General features: G+C 40.2%; 1 protein-coding gene across 2 annotated transcripts in view; it reads left to right on the forward strand.

The window, feature by feature from the left end:
- The window catches only part of RYK (receptor-like tyrosine kinase), a 51,832-nt gene that overhangs the window by 12,704 nt on the left and 25,968 nt on the right, over nucleotides 1-13,160 (forward strand). For both annotated transcript variants that reach the window (XM_040705819.2, XM_422674.8), the window contains exons 2-7: nucleotides 2,530-2,651; nucleotides 4,476-4,575; nucleotides 5,568-5,702; nucleotides 7,412-7,468; nucleotides 8,313-8,457; nucleotides 11,589-11,689. In XM_040705819.2, coding sequence (XP_040561753.1) covers nucleotides 2,530-2,651; nucleotides 4,476-4,575; nucleotides 5,568-5,702; nucleotides 7,412-7,468; nucleotides 8,313-8,457; nucleotides 11,589-11,689 — 660 coding nt within the window. The remainder of the gene's footprint in view (nucleotides 1-2,529; nucleotides 2,652-4,475; nucleotides 4,576-5,567; nucleotides 5,703-7,411; nucleotides 7,469-8,312; nucleotides 8,458-11,588; nucleotides 11,690-13,160) is intronic.

The raw sequence follows: 13,160 nt of genomic DNA on the forward strand, positions 1-13,160 counted from the left end.
CATTTAGTTCCTGATAAAGGCAGGGTGCTGAGCCAAGTAGATTTGTGTTGGTTTTCTTTTCTAAGAGTTAAGAGCTGTACTGGAAAACCTCTTAAATTATTTTTATGTGCTGGTATTTTAATTGAAGCATATATTTTTTTTTAAGCAATAAAATCTGACATTCTCATGCTGCCCTTACATAATGCTGTTCAAAATCACGTAATTAACATCACTTGTTAGTATCTAGCTTTTTATGGAAGCACAGGCATTAAAATACTGGTGGTCTGTGTAATCAAATTACTCAATATTGTAGCATACTGCTTCTATTAAAGGTTAACGATTTGACTGATCTTCTCTAGGGTAATTTGTTTCTGTACGCCTTTGGATACTACTGCACATGAAGCTGCCAAGCATAAATACCTTCAGCCTTTTGTCCTAATGGCAGTTTTATTGCTGCACACTGCTCATCTTCTATGAATGGTTTCTCTACAAAAGTTTTATTAAATCCAGGACTGTCCTCTTGAAAATCTCACGGTGTTGGAAGTTTGAACCTCTTATCATTGGCATTGATGAGACTCTTCATCAAGCAAGAGAACGTGGTTTTATTCCCAAAGCAATTTCACTGTTCCACTGTCATTGTTTCACCTGCTCATCCTTCTGCCCTGTAAGTTATTCCAATAACTTGTGCATACTGAGCTTGTTACAGAGCCTTAGTTTTATTGATGCCTGTATGTTTTCCCATCTTGTTCAGATCTAATGGCAGGTGGCTGGTGCCTGCGAGCTCTTCTGCATACACCCTTCCACGTGTCCACATCTGATGCAGATTTAGTACATGGTAATAATTAACATATAGTAGTAATTGCCCACGTAATAATTACCTGGGCAAGTTGTTTTGAAAGCTGTCTTTTTAGACTCTGTCAGAGTTTTTATGTTGGTTCATTGTGTGTGTGTGTGTGTGTGTGTTCCCCCTGCTCTGATTTCTTCCCATTCATTCTTCAGTTGAAAAATGGACAAATAGAAGAGTAACCTTGACTTATATATAATTTTAATACCAGTTCAGTCTGACTAGAGTCAGCACTTAAGGAACCATATGCATCTTTTCCTGTTCAGGATCTTGTTTCAGCGGACGTGTCCCTGGGCTTGCCCTGTTCTGTTGATGCATTTTGTACATCCAGTCTCCAGGGTTCTCAGCCCTTCCTCCCCCCTGTATTTGTGATTGTATACTCTTGGGTTGCTTATGTTTCAGGACATTAATGAGCCAGCAGGGAAAAAAAGGAAGAAGAATATTTTGGCTGTAGTGGTATGTCTTGTGAAAGCGAGGTGGATTGAACCAAGTGTTGGAATAAGAGAGCACTCAACACTTTGCACTGGCGTGCATCTAGTTACTGCACAAAGCGAAACTCTCAGGCTAGTTTTCTCTTCAAATGCAGCATATCTATGAAGGCTTTTCCTGTTTTCTTGACTATCTAGCCATACTAAAAACAGCTCCATTATTTATGTTCTCAATTGCACCATTGATATTTCAGTTGAAATATCTTCCTGCTGTGTGTCTCATGGCTGAAGCCTGCACCTGCGTCTGGTTTGCCCAGTGCTCTCCTGCTGTGTCATGTATCCTGTGCTGGTTAGTGTTTAGTGAAAACAGTGTATGAAATGAGGCAAAATGGCATTGGTTACAAATACAGTATGGTTTCAGCCTGAGTATATAGAGCTGAAAGTAATTGTACAATGGCAGGGAATGGGGCTAATATATAGTGACTGTTTTACTACAAATTGCTGATAATACCCAGGGCAAACTGTTGAGTCCTGTCTTGTATTCACTGCATCCTTGTGCAGAAAACAGTAATGACAGCTTAAGTAATGGTAAATATCAGAGTGTGCATCTTAAAGAAAATACCTCATTGCTCTTCAGTAAATAGTTCTGTGGGCCTTTCAGTTTTCTAGGTGTACTGAAAAGTTGAGAAAGCAAATTGTAAATACGAAATATTAGTATTAATTTGTGTACAAATGTAATTTCTCTCGTTATGTGCTTTGTGTTCTGATCTAATTGCCTTGAAGTTAATTCCACAGTGCATATGTGTCTTGGCCTGAGTGGTTTGGAGAGCAGTCAAGAAATGAGCTATTCCAGGAGGAACTGACTGCGATTAAAGAGCTGATAATCCATTGCAGTTTATTTTGAGGGTACATGGCTGTAAATAAGAGAAAGCTGGATGCATGATTCCCAGTGATAGACAGGTTCGTTTGTAAGAGTCTGTAATGACTATTGGAAGTAATGAACCCTATGAAGAGTCTTCTTTTCTTCCATGACATTCCAACTTCTACCTGTTTATTAGGGTGTAAAATTGTTGCTTTCCCAGGAGCTTGGAGCACTCTTGTTAACACTGATGCGGAGCACTGATTTCCAAACCTGCGATTGAATTTATGGACTTGAGGAAGCATTTGCTGAAAGATTCGAATAAGTGGAGCTGGTGCTGCTGAGAGTTGTTTTGTTCTGTTGTGTTACTGCTGTTTCTCTCCTCTGTCTTACTTGTTCTCCTCCTGTTCTTATTACAGGACTAGATGCGGAGTTATCTTACGTGAGGAATGATGTTGTTAATCATTACGCGTTGTCCTTCAATCTCTTAATTCCCAGCGAGACCAACAATCTTCACTTCAGTTGGCATGCCAAATCCAAGGTAAGCAGGCACAGCTTCTGCGTTCCAGTACTTAGTGCATGGTCTGTGTTGCTTAGTGATCACCTGCTGTTAGAACTGCTTTTTCTTTGCAGAAAATAATATATGGTAGGTGCAAAAAATATTATGTATAGTTTTAGCTACTTTTTCGTTCATTTGATTGCAGAAAATGAATTGTTATGTATCAGAACTGTCCCTTTCTTGTTTTAGAAAGGTTAAACGCTTCTTCTGAAGCATTCTATACTTCTTTTGCCAGAATAAATAAAGCTACTACCTGTGTAATCTCTTCTGGTGGTGAACTGAACACCCAGAAGCAGCAGCCATGAAACGAGGCTTCAGCCTTTGGAAATCAAACATAGAACAATTGTGTTTTAGAGTTTCCTAGAAACATATTCCTGGGGATGAGGAGAATCTATAAAATCAGCATCTACTCTGTTATTACTGAGCCTCAATTAAATGGAAGGGCTTTTTATTTCAGTTAATTGCTGTAGCTGGAGCACACAGCAACAGCCGTCATAAAGATCGCATATGCTTTTACATTTTGAAGGCTTTCCAGTTACTTAATTTATTTTTGTAGGTGAAATGATCTGTTTAATTTCTGCCAGACTTTTTTAATTCTGAGCAATGGTTATTCTTCTGTTCTTAAACAGGAAAGACTGAAATAAAAACAGTAATGTTTAATAACTTCACCAATGCAATTTCTAACGATTCCATCTGCCCGTGTTCTTCCCTCTGAGGTGTAGCTTCTTACAGGGTATGAATTTTGACCCACAAAAGCTATTGCATACAGTGCCCTTCCGCTTCATACCATGTTCCATTTTCACAGACAGTTCAGTCACTTGCCATTTGAACAGGACCTTTAAGGGAGTTTCCTCATTGTTACAGCTTCAGCTGGGAGCTTCGTGCTTTGCTGTCCCTGCCCTGAGCCTCCTTGTCACTGCCTATGAATTTGGAATAGGATTTTTTTTTTTTTTACGGAATCACAGACTAGTTGATGTTGAAGGGACCTCTGGAGGTCCAGGTCCTTTGGTTCCACCTCTGTCCAGTCAGGGCCACCCAGAGCAGGGTGCCCAGGACCATGTTCAGAAGCTTTTGAACATTGAGGAGACTCACCCCAACCTCTGTGGGCAACCTGTGCCAGTGCTATATCACCGTGTAGCACAGAACTGTTTCCTGGTGTTCCAGTTTGTGCTCTGTGACTTTTGTGCTGTCACTGGGCGCTGCTGAGGAGAGAGCCTAGCTCCATTCTCCTTGTGCCCTTCCTGCCCTCCCTCATTTATGGACATAGATGAGATCCCCCTGAGCCTCTTCTTTAGGCTGAGGAATCTCAGCTCCCTCAGTCTCTGCTCACAGGAAAGGTGCTCCAGGCCATTCAAAACCTTAGTGGCCCCACACTGAACTTTTTCCAGTATGTCCAGGTCTCTCTTGTACAGGGAGGCTCAGAACAAGATGTGGTACTCCAGGTGCAGTCTTACCAGTGCTGAACAGTGTGGAAAGATGACTTTTTTTTTTGCCAAACTGGTGATACTTTGCCTAATGCAGCCAAGAATACCATCAATTTTGCTAGCACATTGCTGACTGATGTTCGTCTTAGTGCCTGTGAGGACTCTTAGGCCCTTTAATTCCAGGCTGCTTCCCAGCTGGGTGTCCCCAGAATGCCCCGGTGCTTGGGGGTGTTGCACTCCCCTTTCTTCCCCCTCACCAAAAATAAGATATGGGATTTTATTTATTCTTATTTTGAGAAAAAGTATCAAACAGTATATAGCATTTCTTCGTACTGCTTTGAAGATTTCTTAAATGTTTCCAATTTCCCAACTGTTGTTACAGGTTGAGTATAAACTGGGATTTCAGGTAGATAATCCCATGGCTATGACTATGCCCCAGGTCAACATTTCTTTACAAGGAGAAGTTCCTCGCACCCTCTCAGGTAAACAGTTAACTCCACACCTCCTGTAGAGCTAGTAGTGATAGTACTAGATTTCTAACCCTTCTCTGTTAAACATTATGTGCTTAGGAGTCCTCTGCAACAGTTACAACATTGTTGAAAGAGTATTATACATTGTGACTGCTAGTGTGAGAGTAACATCTTCCCCTATGTTAAGTGGAGGACAAAGATCTGCTTTGAAAGGAAACATGACACTGTGCGTGTTTATAGAGACACACACACACAGGCTTCCCATTCCCTTTCAACTATAGTAATTAGCAGTTGCATGGACTTTCAAGTCCATGCCTTTGAATTTTGCTAGCTTACAGATACATAACGTCAAGATGTATGGGAGCTGTTAACACGTGGAGGTGTTTATGGTAAGTTTAAAACTGAGAAAACCATTTTGAGTATGTACTAGGTCTTCTGTAGAATTTGTAATAGAAAGTGTTTGAGGAAGTGTGCAGATAATCATGGTTCCTTGCTGATTCAATGACAGTTCCTCATTGCCTTGTGCTCTGTGGGGATAAAGTATTTTGATGTTGGTATTTTACCATTTCTTTGTGGAGGCAGAGACCGGGGAATCAGACTTGTTGTGTCTGCTCTGCTGGCATCAGTAATTCTGGTATGTAAGCTAGAAAATAAATACTGTCAGATTAGTTCAAGCTCTGATTGCAGTCAGAGTTGCACAGGCTGAAATATTCAAACTTAATTATTGTGTAAGAAGCTAACTTTCACAGTGTCTGAAAAAGCAACGAGGAAAATGGAATTTTCTGGTTTTGGGTGATGGGAGTTTTCTGTTGTGAGAGGGCTTCAGCTCTGGAGTTAGTGGATGGCTAGTAGTCATCTGCCCACAAGTGAAAACTGTGAACTGTAATATGACACATAATTAAATTTATTGAAAAATACATCCTTTATAGGCTTTTGTGATTGTCCCATGATGTCTGAGATGTGCTCAAATGTAATTGTACTGTCTGTTTGTTGTCTGTTTGCAGTGTTTCGTGTTGAACTCTCCTGCACTGGCAGACTCGACTCTGAGGTCACAATATTAATGCAGCTCAACTTGACAATAAACTCATCCAAAAACATCACAGTTTTAAATTTCAAACGAAGGAAAATGTGCTACAAAAGTAAGGCACTGTTTCAAATACTCAGCAGTTTTTAGCATTCACGCAGGATAGATAAAAGGAATGGGAAGGACTAAGTACACAAGTAGCAATCCACAAGAGTGAATTATGGAGGGAACAGTAATAATTTGGCTTCCAGACAAAAAATGTGGACTGTTGGAAGAAGCATAAGGTGATGAAGGAATGAATTCCTCAAGTATTATGTTGCATTGAGTCCACCAAATGTCCAAGGATGCACTTATGCAGAATGTGCATGAAGGTGTGGCTTTTTAGCAGATCACACTGATACTCATGCTCCGTGGCATTCATGTTGTGAGAAAATTATTCTTAATTCAGAATGTATCTCTTGGTAGTGTACGTGGAGGCTTTTCTGATAATATTTTAGGGATAGAAATTCTTCATTTTGTGATTTCTTAGGTGCTTTTTCGGGTGTTCTAAGTGGGGGAGGTCTAGACTGCTTATACATTCATACCTTTCTGAGCTGCTGAATGAGCTGAGGGGGTTTCCGTAAGCATTACATTGTTATCAGGGTGTGTGAAGTAGAGCCATTTCCTAAATTACTCAGAAGTAATTCTTAAAAAGATCACGTTTCTGTGGGTTCATAATCATGTCAATAGCTTTTTTTGAAAGTTGTGCATTGAGTGGTGTAGAGCATCTGGGGATTTCTGATTTAATTTAGTGCATAAGGTAGCACTATGTGGGAACTTGCTAGTGGTTTTGCTCAAGGCATTCCTAATAAGTCCTTGGAAAGTTCAAAAAAGAAGGAAAATTCTCAGATCTTTCTTTTTTTCTGTTTCTGGCTTTCCTTTTTGCAAGGTTGATCAGACTGAAGTAGCTCCCTAAGGAGTCAGCAGGGGCTGTGCTGGGGAGGAGGTGGCTGTTTGCAGCTGGGAGCAGGAATGAGGATGTGGGTCTGGGTCTTTGCACTCTCAGAAATCCATTACTTTGCCTCAGGTGTATGTGGAACCTCAGTGAGTTCATCTAAAGTGATCTCTGCAGCCTTCTTTCCTTTGATTTGCACTCCCCATAATTAGAGTGACCAATAATAAGCATAATGAGGACTTATCTCCTTTCCAAAAGACCATTTTCACACAAGAAGCCAAGCATGTCCATGTGGCTTTTGTTATTTTTTTTCAATGAATTTTTAAATAGACATTTCCTTTGTCATCCTTCAGTTTGAAAACACTCATTATTGCAGCATCAGCTGAGAAGGCAAGGTGCCCAGGGCTGCACCCCTTGACTTCTTCATAGATAAATTGTGTTAGAATCTGAGTAATATTCACTGAACATTCAATTAATAAAGTAATTGTTATCCTGTAGGAGCTGATTCTGCAGGGTTTTTGTTCAGTGTACATACATACAGTCACTCTGTTCCTGTCTTTTCTACTCTCTGCTGCTTTGCACTTTCTTGGACAAGCAGAAGGGTAAGTAGATCCAGTGGGTTTGAACGTAGCCTCAATGGACATACATGTTAGTGGTGAAATACCTGACCCATGTGTCTTCAAGCAGTGTGATTTTTTTTTATTTTAATTACTACTATATAGTGGTTAGGCATTTCAAAATGGAAATCTAGAAATAACTGTAGTCATTAAGTCAGCTTGTCTGTTTGGAAAAACAGATTTGTTTTTCATGAAATGAGGCGATTAATTTCCTTTAAAGGACTGCAGTAATACATGTTTACCAAGCTTAATGGCTTTCTCTCATCTGTTTAGAGCTTGAACCAGAAGTAAAATCTCCAACATCTGACAAAAATAGCAGCAAGGCTATCTGTAAGTAATCGTGAATGTATCATTTACTCCAAGTGTAAACAAAATAAAAACTGGGGATATTCTTTGTTTTCACAGCTTTCCCTTTGAAAACAACCCCCCAGGTTGTTTCTACTAAATCCAGTATTTTAGTGGGATTTTTGGTGAAGGTTTTATCTCGGAATATGTTCTAGTGAGGAGGAAGAAAACTACACCTACTCTCACAACAACTTTTTTTCTCAATCATGTTTCTGGGGATCTGTTGTACTGCGTATTACTCTAATCAGTCTGTTGACTTCAGGACCTGTATGGTTTGCAGTTTTGACTTCTATTCATTCATTTCTGATAATTAGTTTCCTTTACTTTCATGCGCCTTCTGCCTGTAACTATAATCGACTGACTGTGCTCATCCCGTGGCACTTGAAACACAAACACTTCTGCCAAAATGCTGAAAGCCACAAACACTTTTGCCACTGCTGAAAGCAGTGGATAGTTACTCAGTTTTCCCCTCTATACTCACAGTCTCTTCCAGGGCCGTTGTTATCCACAATACATGGTTGTAAATTGGAAGTGACTAGGGTTACTCACGAGCCCTACTGGTAAAATGTGCCTTCTCCTGCTTCCATCCCTTGGGGTTGTGTCCCTGCTCAGCAGGGAGGGAACCATAGTGCCCCATAGTTGAGGGGACACCCTCATCTGTCTCTGTGCCAGCCCCTTCACCTGCTGGACTTTGGTAGTGGTTATGCTTGGGATGAGTCTCAGAGCAGAACTGTCGTCCTGCTCTGTCAGCTTGTTGGGAACTAACAGAATATCTGTGGTTGCTTTTTTTTTGACACCAATTCAGGAGCTTTTCACCTTTGTATTTCAGTTGATCCTGTAAACGCAGCTCCCACCACTTCTACCCGTGTGTTTTATATCAGCGTAGGCGTGTGCTGTGCTGTTATATTCCTGGTGGCAATAATACTAGCTGTCTTGCATCTCCACAGTATGAAAAGGATAGAGTTGGATGACAGGTATGTATTCAGGGTTTTCAAGGGCTTCTTTGGGGATGTATTTATGCAGGCTTTGGGGACTTTGGGCCTTAGATATAAACATTCTGTAGAAACATGCAGTTTCTGCTAAGCTGCAGCAGCAACTAGTATGTAGTTATGTTAAGTGCTGTACTGCAGTAAGGCAGCAGTTGCAGGTGATGGTGTGGAGGGTTGTGGTTCACTTTGATCTTGGTGTAAAGTCTGGGAATTGCAAGTGTTTGGTTACAAAGCTGAAAATCTCTCTTTCCCAGATGTATTTTTCGATTCCATGAAACCGAATTGGCACATAGGAGAGAAGACCTTGTAACGCAAACTCAGGGATAATACATTTGACGCACATCATCTCCTTCTTAATGTATTGAGTGTGATTTTGCTGAGTGGGGAATACACAACAAGAAGTATCCTGAAGCTCTCCTGTAGGCTATTTGAACAAGCTGCATTGGATGCAACTGTGCAGGAGCTGAGAGTTTTGAAACTGAATACTTTGGAAAAGCAGTTGGGTGTGTAGGTGGTTTCCCTCTTTGAAAGGACGTCTTGAATGGTCTTTGTTCCTGCATGCAGCCTTTCAGGGTAGCTGTCCTCTGCCTTGGACAGGTGCCTCCCTGCTTTTCTTTCAGCCCTCTGCTACTTCTCTGTTCCCCGGTCACCGGGATTTTGGGAGATTAGTTATACTAAGTAGCAATAATACCTGAAGAGTTTTACTCAGTGCTAGGCCATCTAACCGAGTGACCTGTCAGTTTTCCTCAGTTCATTTGTTCCTAAATTGTCTACTGAAGATTTTTAAGTAATAGAGAATATTCAAAGATGCACAGCTTTGTTTGCTTCATAAAAGAAAAGCATTAAGTTTAGTATATATAATATATTCTTCTAAGAGGTTTTGAGAATCTGTGCCTCAGTCTAGCAACATCATCAAATTGCCTTTTCTTCCAGTGTATTAGACTTGATTTTTGCAGTAGGAATAAGAGCCAGCAAATTCCCTGTAAAGTGATATTTCAGTGCTTGGCTGAGAAACTGCTTCAGTGTTTTAATTTAACCTCAGTGCTACACGCTAGTAATATATATGATCAGTGAGTGCCTGATAGAGCAATGAACCCTGGAATGCATGGGAGAAGAAACAACTTTTGATTTGGTTTTGAGTAAGAAGCTCAGAATGTTTCTGCAAAGGGGATCTGAATAGAATACGATAACATTGTTGAGGGTTAACAACCTCCCAGGAGCAACAGAGATTAAAAAAAAAACCAAACAAAAAAACCTGCTGCTATTGCCCTTAATTTCAAAAGGCAGAGCTAAATGAAAATGAGATTGTTAAATAAAAGTTAAAAATGGGCAGCTGAGTTTATGGGCTGCATGTGGACTATTTAAGAACATTGTATTGAAAGTTCAGAGCAAATGCTTACCTTCTATCAAAGGCACTTGAAAAAGCGCCAGAGAAAGTTGGCATGGCTTAACAGCAGGATAATGGGTGTAGTTAAAAGCAAGAATTAGTCCTTAAAAAGCTGAGATTTGAGTGAGAAGGCAAAGATAATAAATACAGACAAGTTGAACCTAAGAGTACAATAAAGCCGTTCGAAAAAGATGTTTCTCAAACTTGCCGCATGCACAAAACAATTCCTTTTTCAGACTTGCCAGCAGCAAGAAGCCAGCCAGAGAAATCTGTCTGGCTGGTAGGTGATCAGGTTACAAAAGGAGTTTTCAAGGAGGTAAAACCATAGGAGAAAACAAAACTGTATCAGCGTTGACTGTAATGGCTATGTCAGAACGCTGCTTCCTGGGGGGCTTGCTGGAGAGTGAATCACAATGGGGAGCTTTGAAGACATAGTTCAAATGGCAACTTATTATCACTCATTTTTTTTTGCTAGCATCATAGTCTTTCAAAAACTCTGTAAGAAGTTATAGTGGAGTAGTTAGACTTTGGACTTTGTGCAGAAAAAAAGTATGCTGGAACTCTGTAGCTGGAAGGCAACAAGTATTGGAGTAACATAAAGGAAAAAAAAAAATCCACATCAGCTACAAGTCTCTGTTGATCACAGTAAGCCTGATATTTTCTATTGAGTATTAGTTTCTGTTAGGAAGAAGGGAAAAAAAATACATTAGTGGGTACATCTGTGGTTATGGTTTAAAAAAAAAGACTTCTTATCCATTTTACTCTAGAAAAAAGAAAAAGGAAGTCCTGCTTCACAAATATAACATCCTTGAGGGCACAGCAAATATGTCCAGAAAATCCTACAGGAATAGTTAGCACTGCTAGCTCAGTGCTCAGTAGCAGTCCCAAATGCAAATCTTCATTATTCTGCAGGAGAGGCCATTACAGCTGCAGTAACTTCTTTGACAGTATTTTGTCCTGTGGATAAGACAAGGAACATCTTACTATGTTTTGAATTGAACACTATGTGTGGGTATGGGCCTTCCATTGCCAAGAAAATTCATGGTAGGGCTTGTGGGAAGAGGAAAGGACTATCAGTGAAAAATGGCATAGCAGGCTTGACATTTTGATCTGCAAAGGAGATCTGAGGTAGATAAATTAGCGCAGGGTGAACTGCAGAACAGTGTTTTGAAGTTTTTTCTACCACAGGAACCAAAGGACATCAAATAAATAGTAAGCACCATTATGCTCAACTTTTTCTTGCAGTCTGTTAGGTATCACTAGTGCCTATCTGCCACTGTGTGAATGATCTGTGCCTTTCTGGCTCAGGGTACTCCTTGAAAACTCTTGTAAGTTAGCATTGCTTCTCAGTGAGATGTTGGCACCAAGAAGTAAAGACATATGAGTCCTCTCTGGGATGTAATGTTTTCGTTGTTTCTGGCATGGGAGAAGGATGTCTTTTGCAATAAATGTTTTGTCAGTTTTGTATCTCCATTTTTCAAAGGTGGGGAAAGCAAACCAAAAAGTAGTCTGCTCAAAAATAAGGAAAAAGTCATTTGCTGTCCGAGGACAGAAGTGCTGAGGTTTTTTAGTTACTCAAAATACAGTTCAGTGTGCGTGAGACTTCAAAAATGCAATTTTTTCAAAGTACTGTCTGGAAAATCTTCTATGTTTAACTTTAATACATTAATTTTGAATTTTATGCAGTAGCACACAATCGTGATCATGTCCAATTTTGTTTTTAAAACAGCATTAGTGACAGCAGTAGCTCGCAAGGTTTATCCCAGCCTTCCACACAGACAACGCAGTACTTGAGAGCTGATACACCCAACAATGCAACACCCGTAACCAGTAAGTGTTAATCTAATTACAGACCTTTGCCACAGACTGCCTTGGACACAACTGGAGTGTTAGTATGGGTCACACTGGTTCTGAATTAAGGAAGACAGGAAAGCAGGAATTATCTCCTGTCTGTGTCACTTTCTCTTCAGAATTCACGTGATGTATGGTTTTATCCACCCTTGTCATTCATAGTCAAGATTGAGATCTACATATGGTCTGGGATGCTGGAGTAATCTCGTGAGTGTGATACTGTTACAAGGGTGATAAGTTCATGCTTTCTTTTAAATAGCTTTTCTTGATTTTATTTTATTTTTTTTTAAGAAGGAGATGGGAGGCAGTGAATAAAAAGGGTAAAGTGACAGTGCTTTATATGCTCTGTAATAGGTCAGCCTGGGAACTGATACTAGCTACATTCTGTGTTAATTCTGTAATTCCTGAAGGTATTTGTTATCTAAAGAGAGTGTTTACTCCTGCAGTTACTGTTCATCAGCTTTAGTGGTGGGATATCTCATACAGCGTAATGCTATTGAAGTGACCTTTCCTGCGTTCTGGGTTTGAAGATAAGACGTGTGATTCCCTGGCAATTCAGTCTCATTGAAGGCTGGACTGACTGTGAGCATTTGCCTTTTCCCTTGTGCTGGCACTTAGGCAGCTAGGCTGCTAACCAAATCAGGGAGCAGAGCCAGCCAAACACTGATTTTTCTTCTGTTGTGGTTTGATTTTTGGTTGGCTGGGATCTCTGAATTGGTGCGCAGCCTAGCAAAATGAACACCAGTTCTGGTGGTTAAGGTGGGATGTGGATCTGCATGACTAGATACTGAAAGAAAGCAAGTCTTAGCCCAGATACAATTGGCTCAAAGTACTGCTAAAACCTGCTCTGAAAGATCTGAAGTGAGGTAAGGGTGTATGTTAAAAAGTGAGGGAAAAATAGGGGGAGCCTGGCAGGGGAATGAACACCCTCTTTGTTAATCTCAATTAGTTGTTTTTCTGAATAGAGTAGGAATTGCCAAACTTTTCAAGAAAGTGTCTCCTTTTGTCATCTGCTGCCAATGATTCTTCATTCTGTAACACAAGTTTTTTGTATTAATAACCTGAAGAGACTTTTTCAGCAACCTAATAAGTAGAAATATCAGTGTCTATCCTTTACACAGTGCAACATTTATCCTTTAGAGCTAGCTAAATAATGATTAATGACTTGATTATTTTTTTAAGCAAGCAGTAAGACCCAGAAGTCTCTTCTGTTTAATTCTGGCTGCACTTAGCATTGATACTAACCATACCAATCAACGGTGGAACACTGTATGAGTATTGTAACTACTGTTCAGACTCAGTGTCTGTCCCAGTTTCCTCCCCAGGTGTGGGAGCAGGTGTTTACCAAGACTTGAACTCCTGCAGCCTTGGTAAAGTCTTGGCTTTCTTCTAAATTGAATTAATATCTCCCTAAACAAAAGAGATTTTTGTCATTTGAGTTCATCTGTTT

Source organism: Gallus gallus, chromosome 9 (assembly GCF_016699485.2).
Source record: "Gallus gallus isolate bGalGal1 chromosome 9, bGalGal1.mat.broiler.GRCg7b, whole genome shotgun sequence".
Taxonomy (NCBI): domain Eukaryota; kingdom Metazoa; phylum Chordata; class Aves; order Galliformes; family Phasianidae; genus Gallus; species Gallus gallus.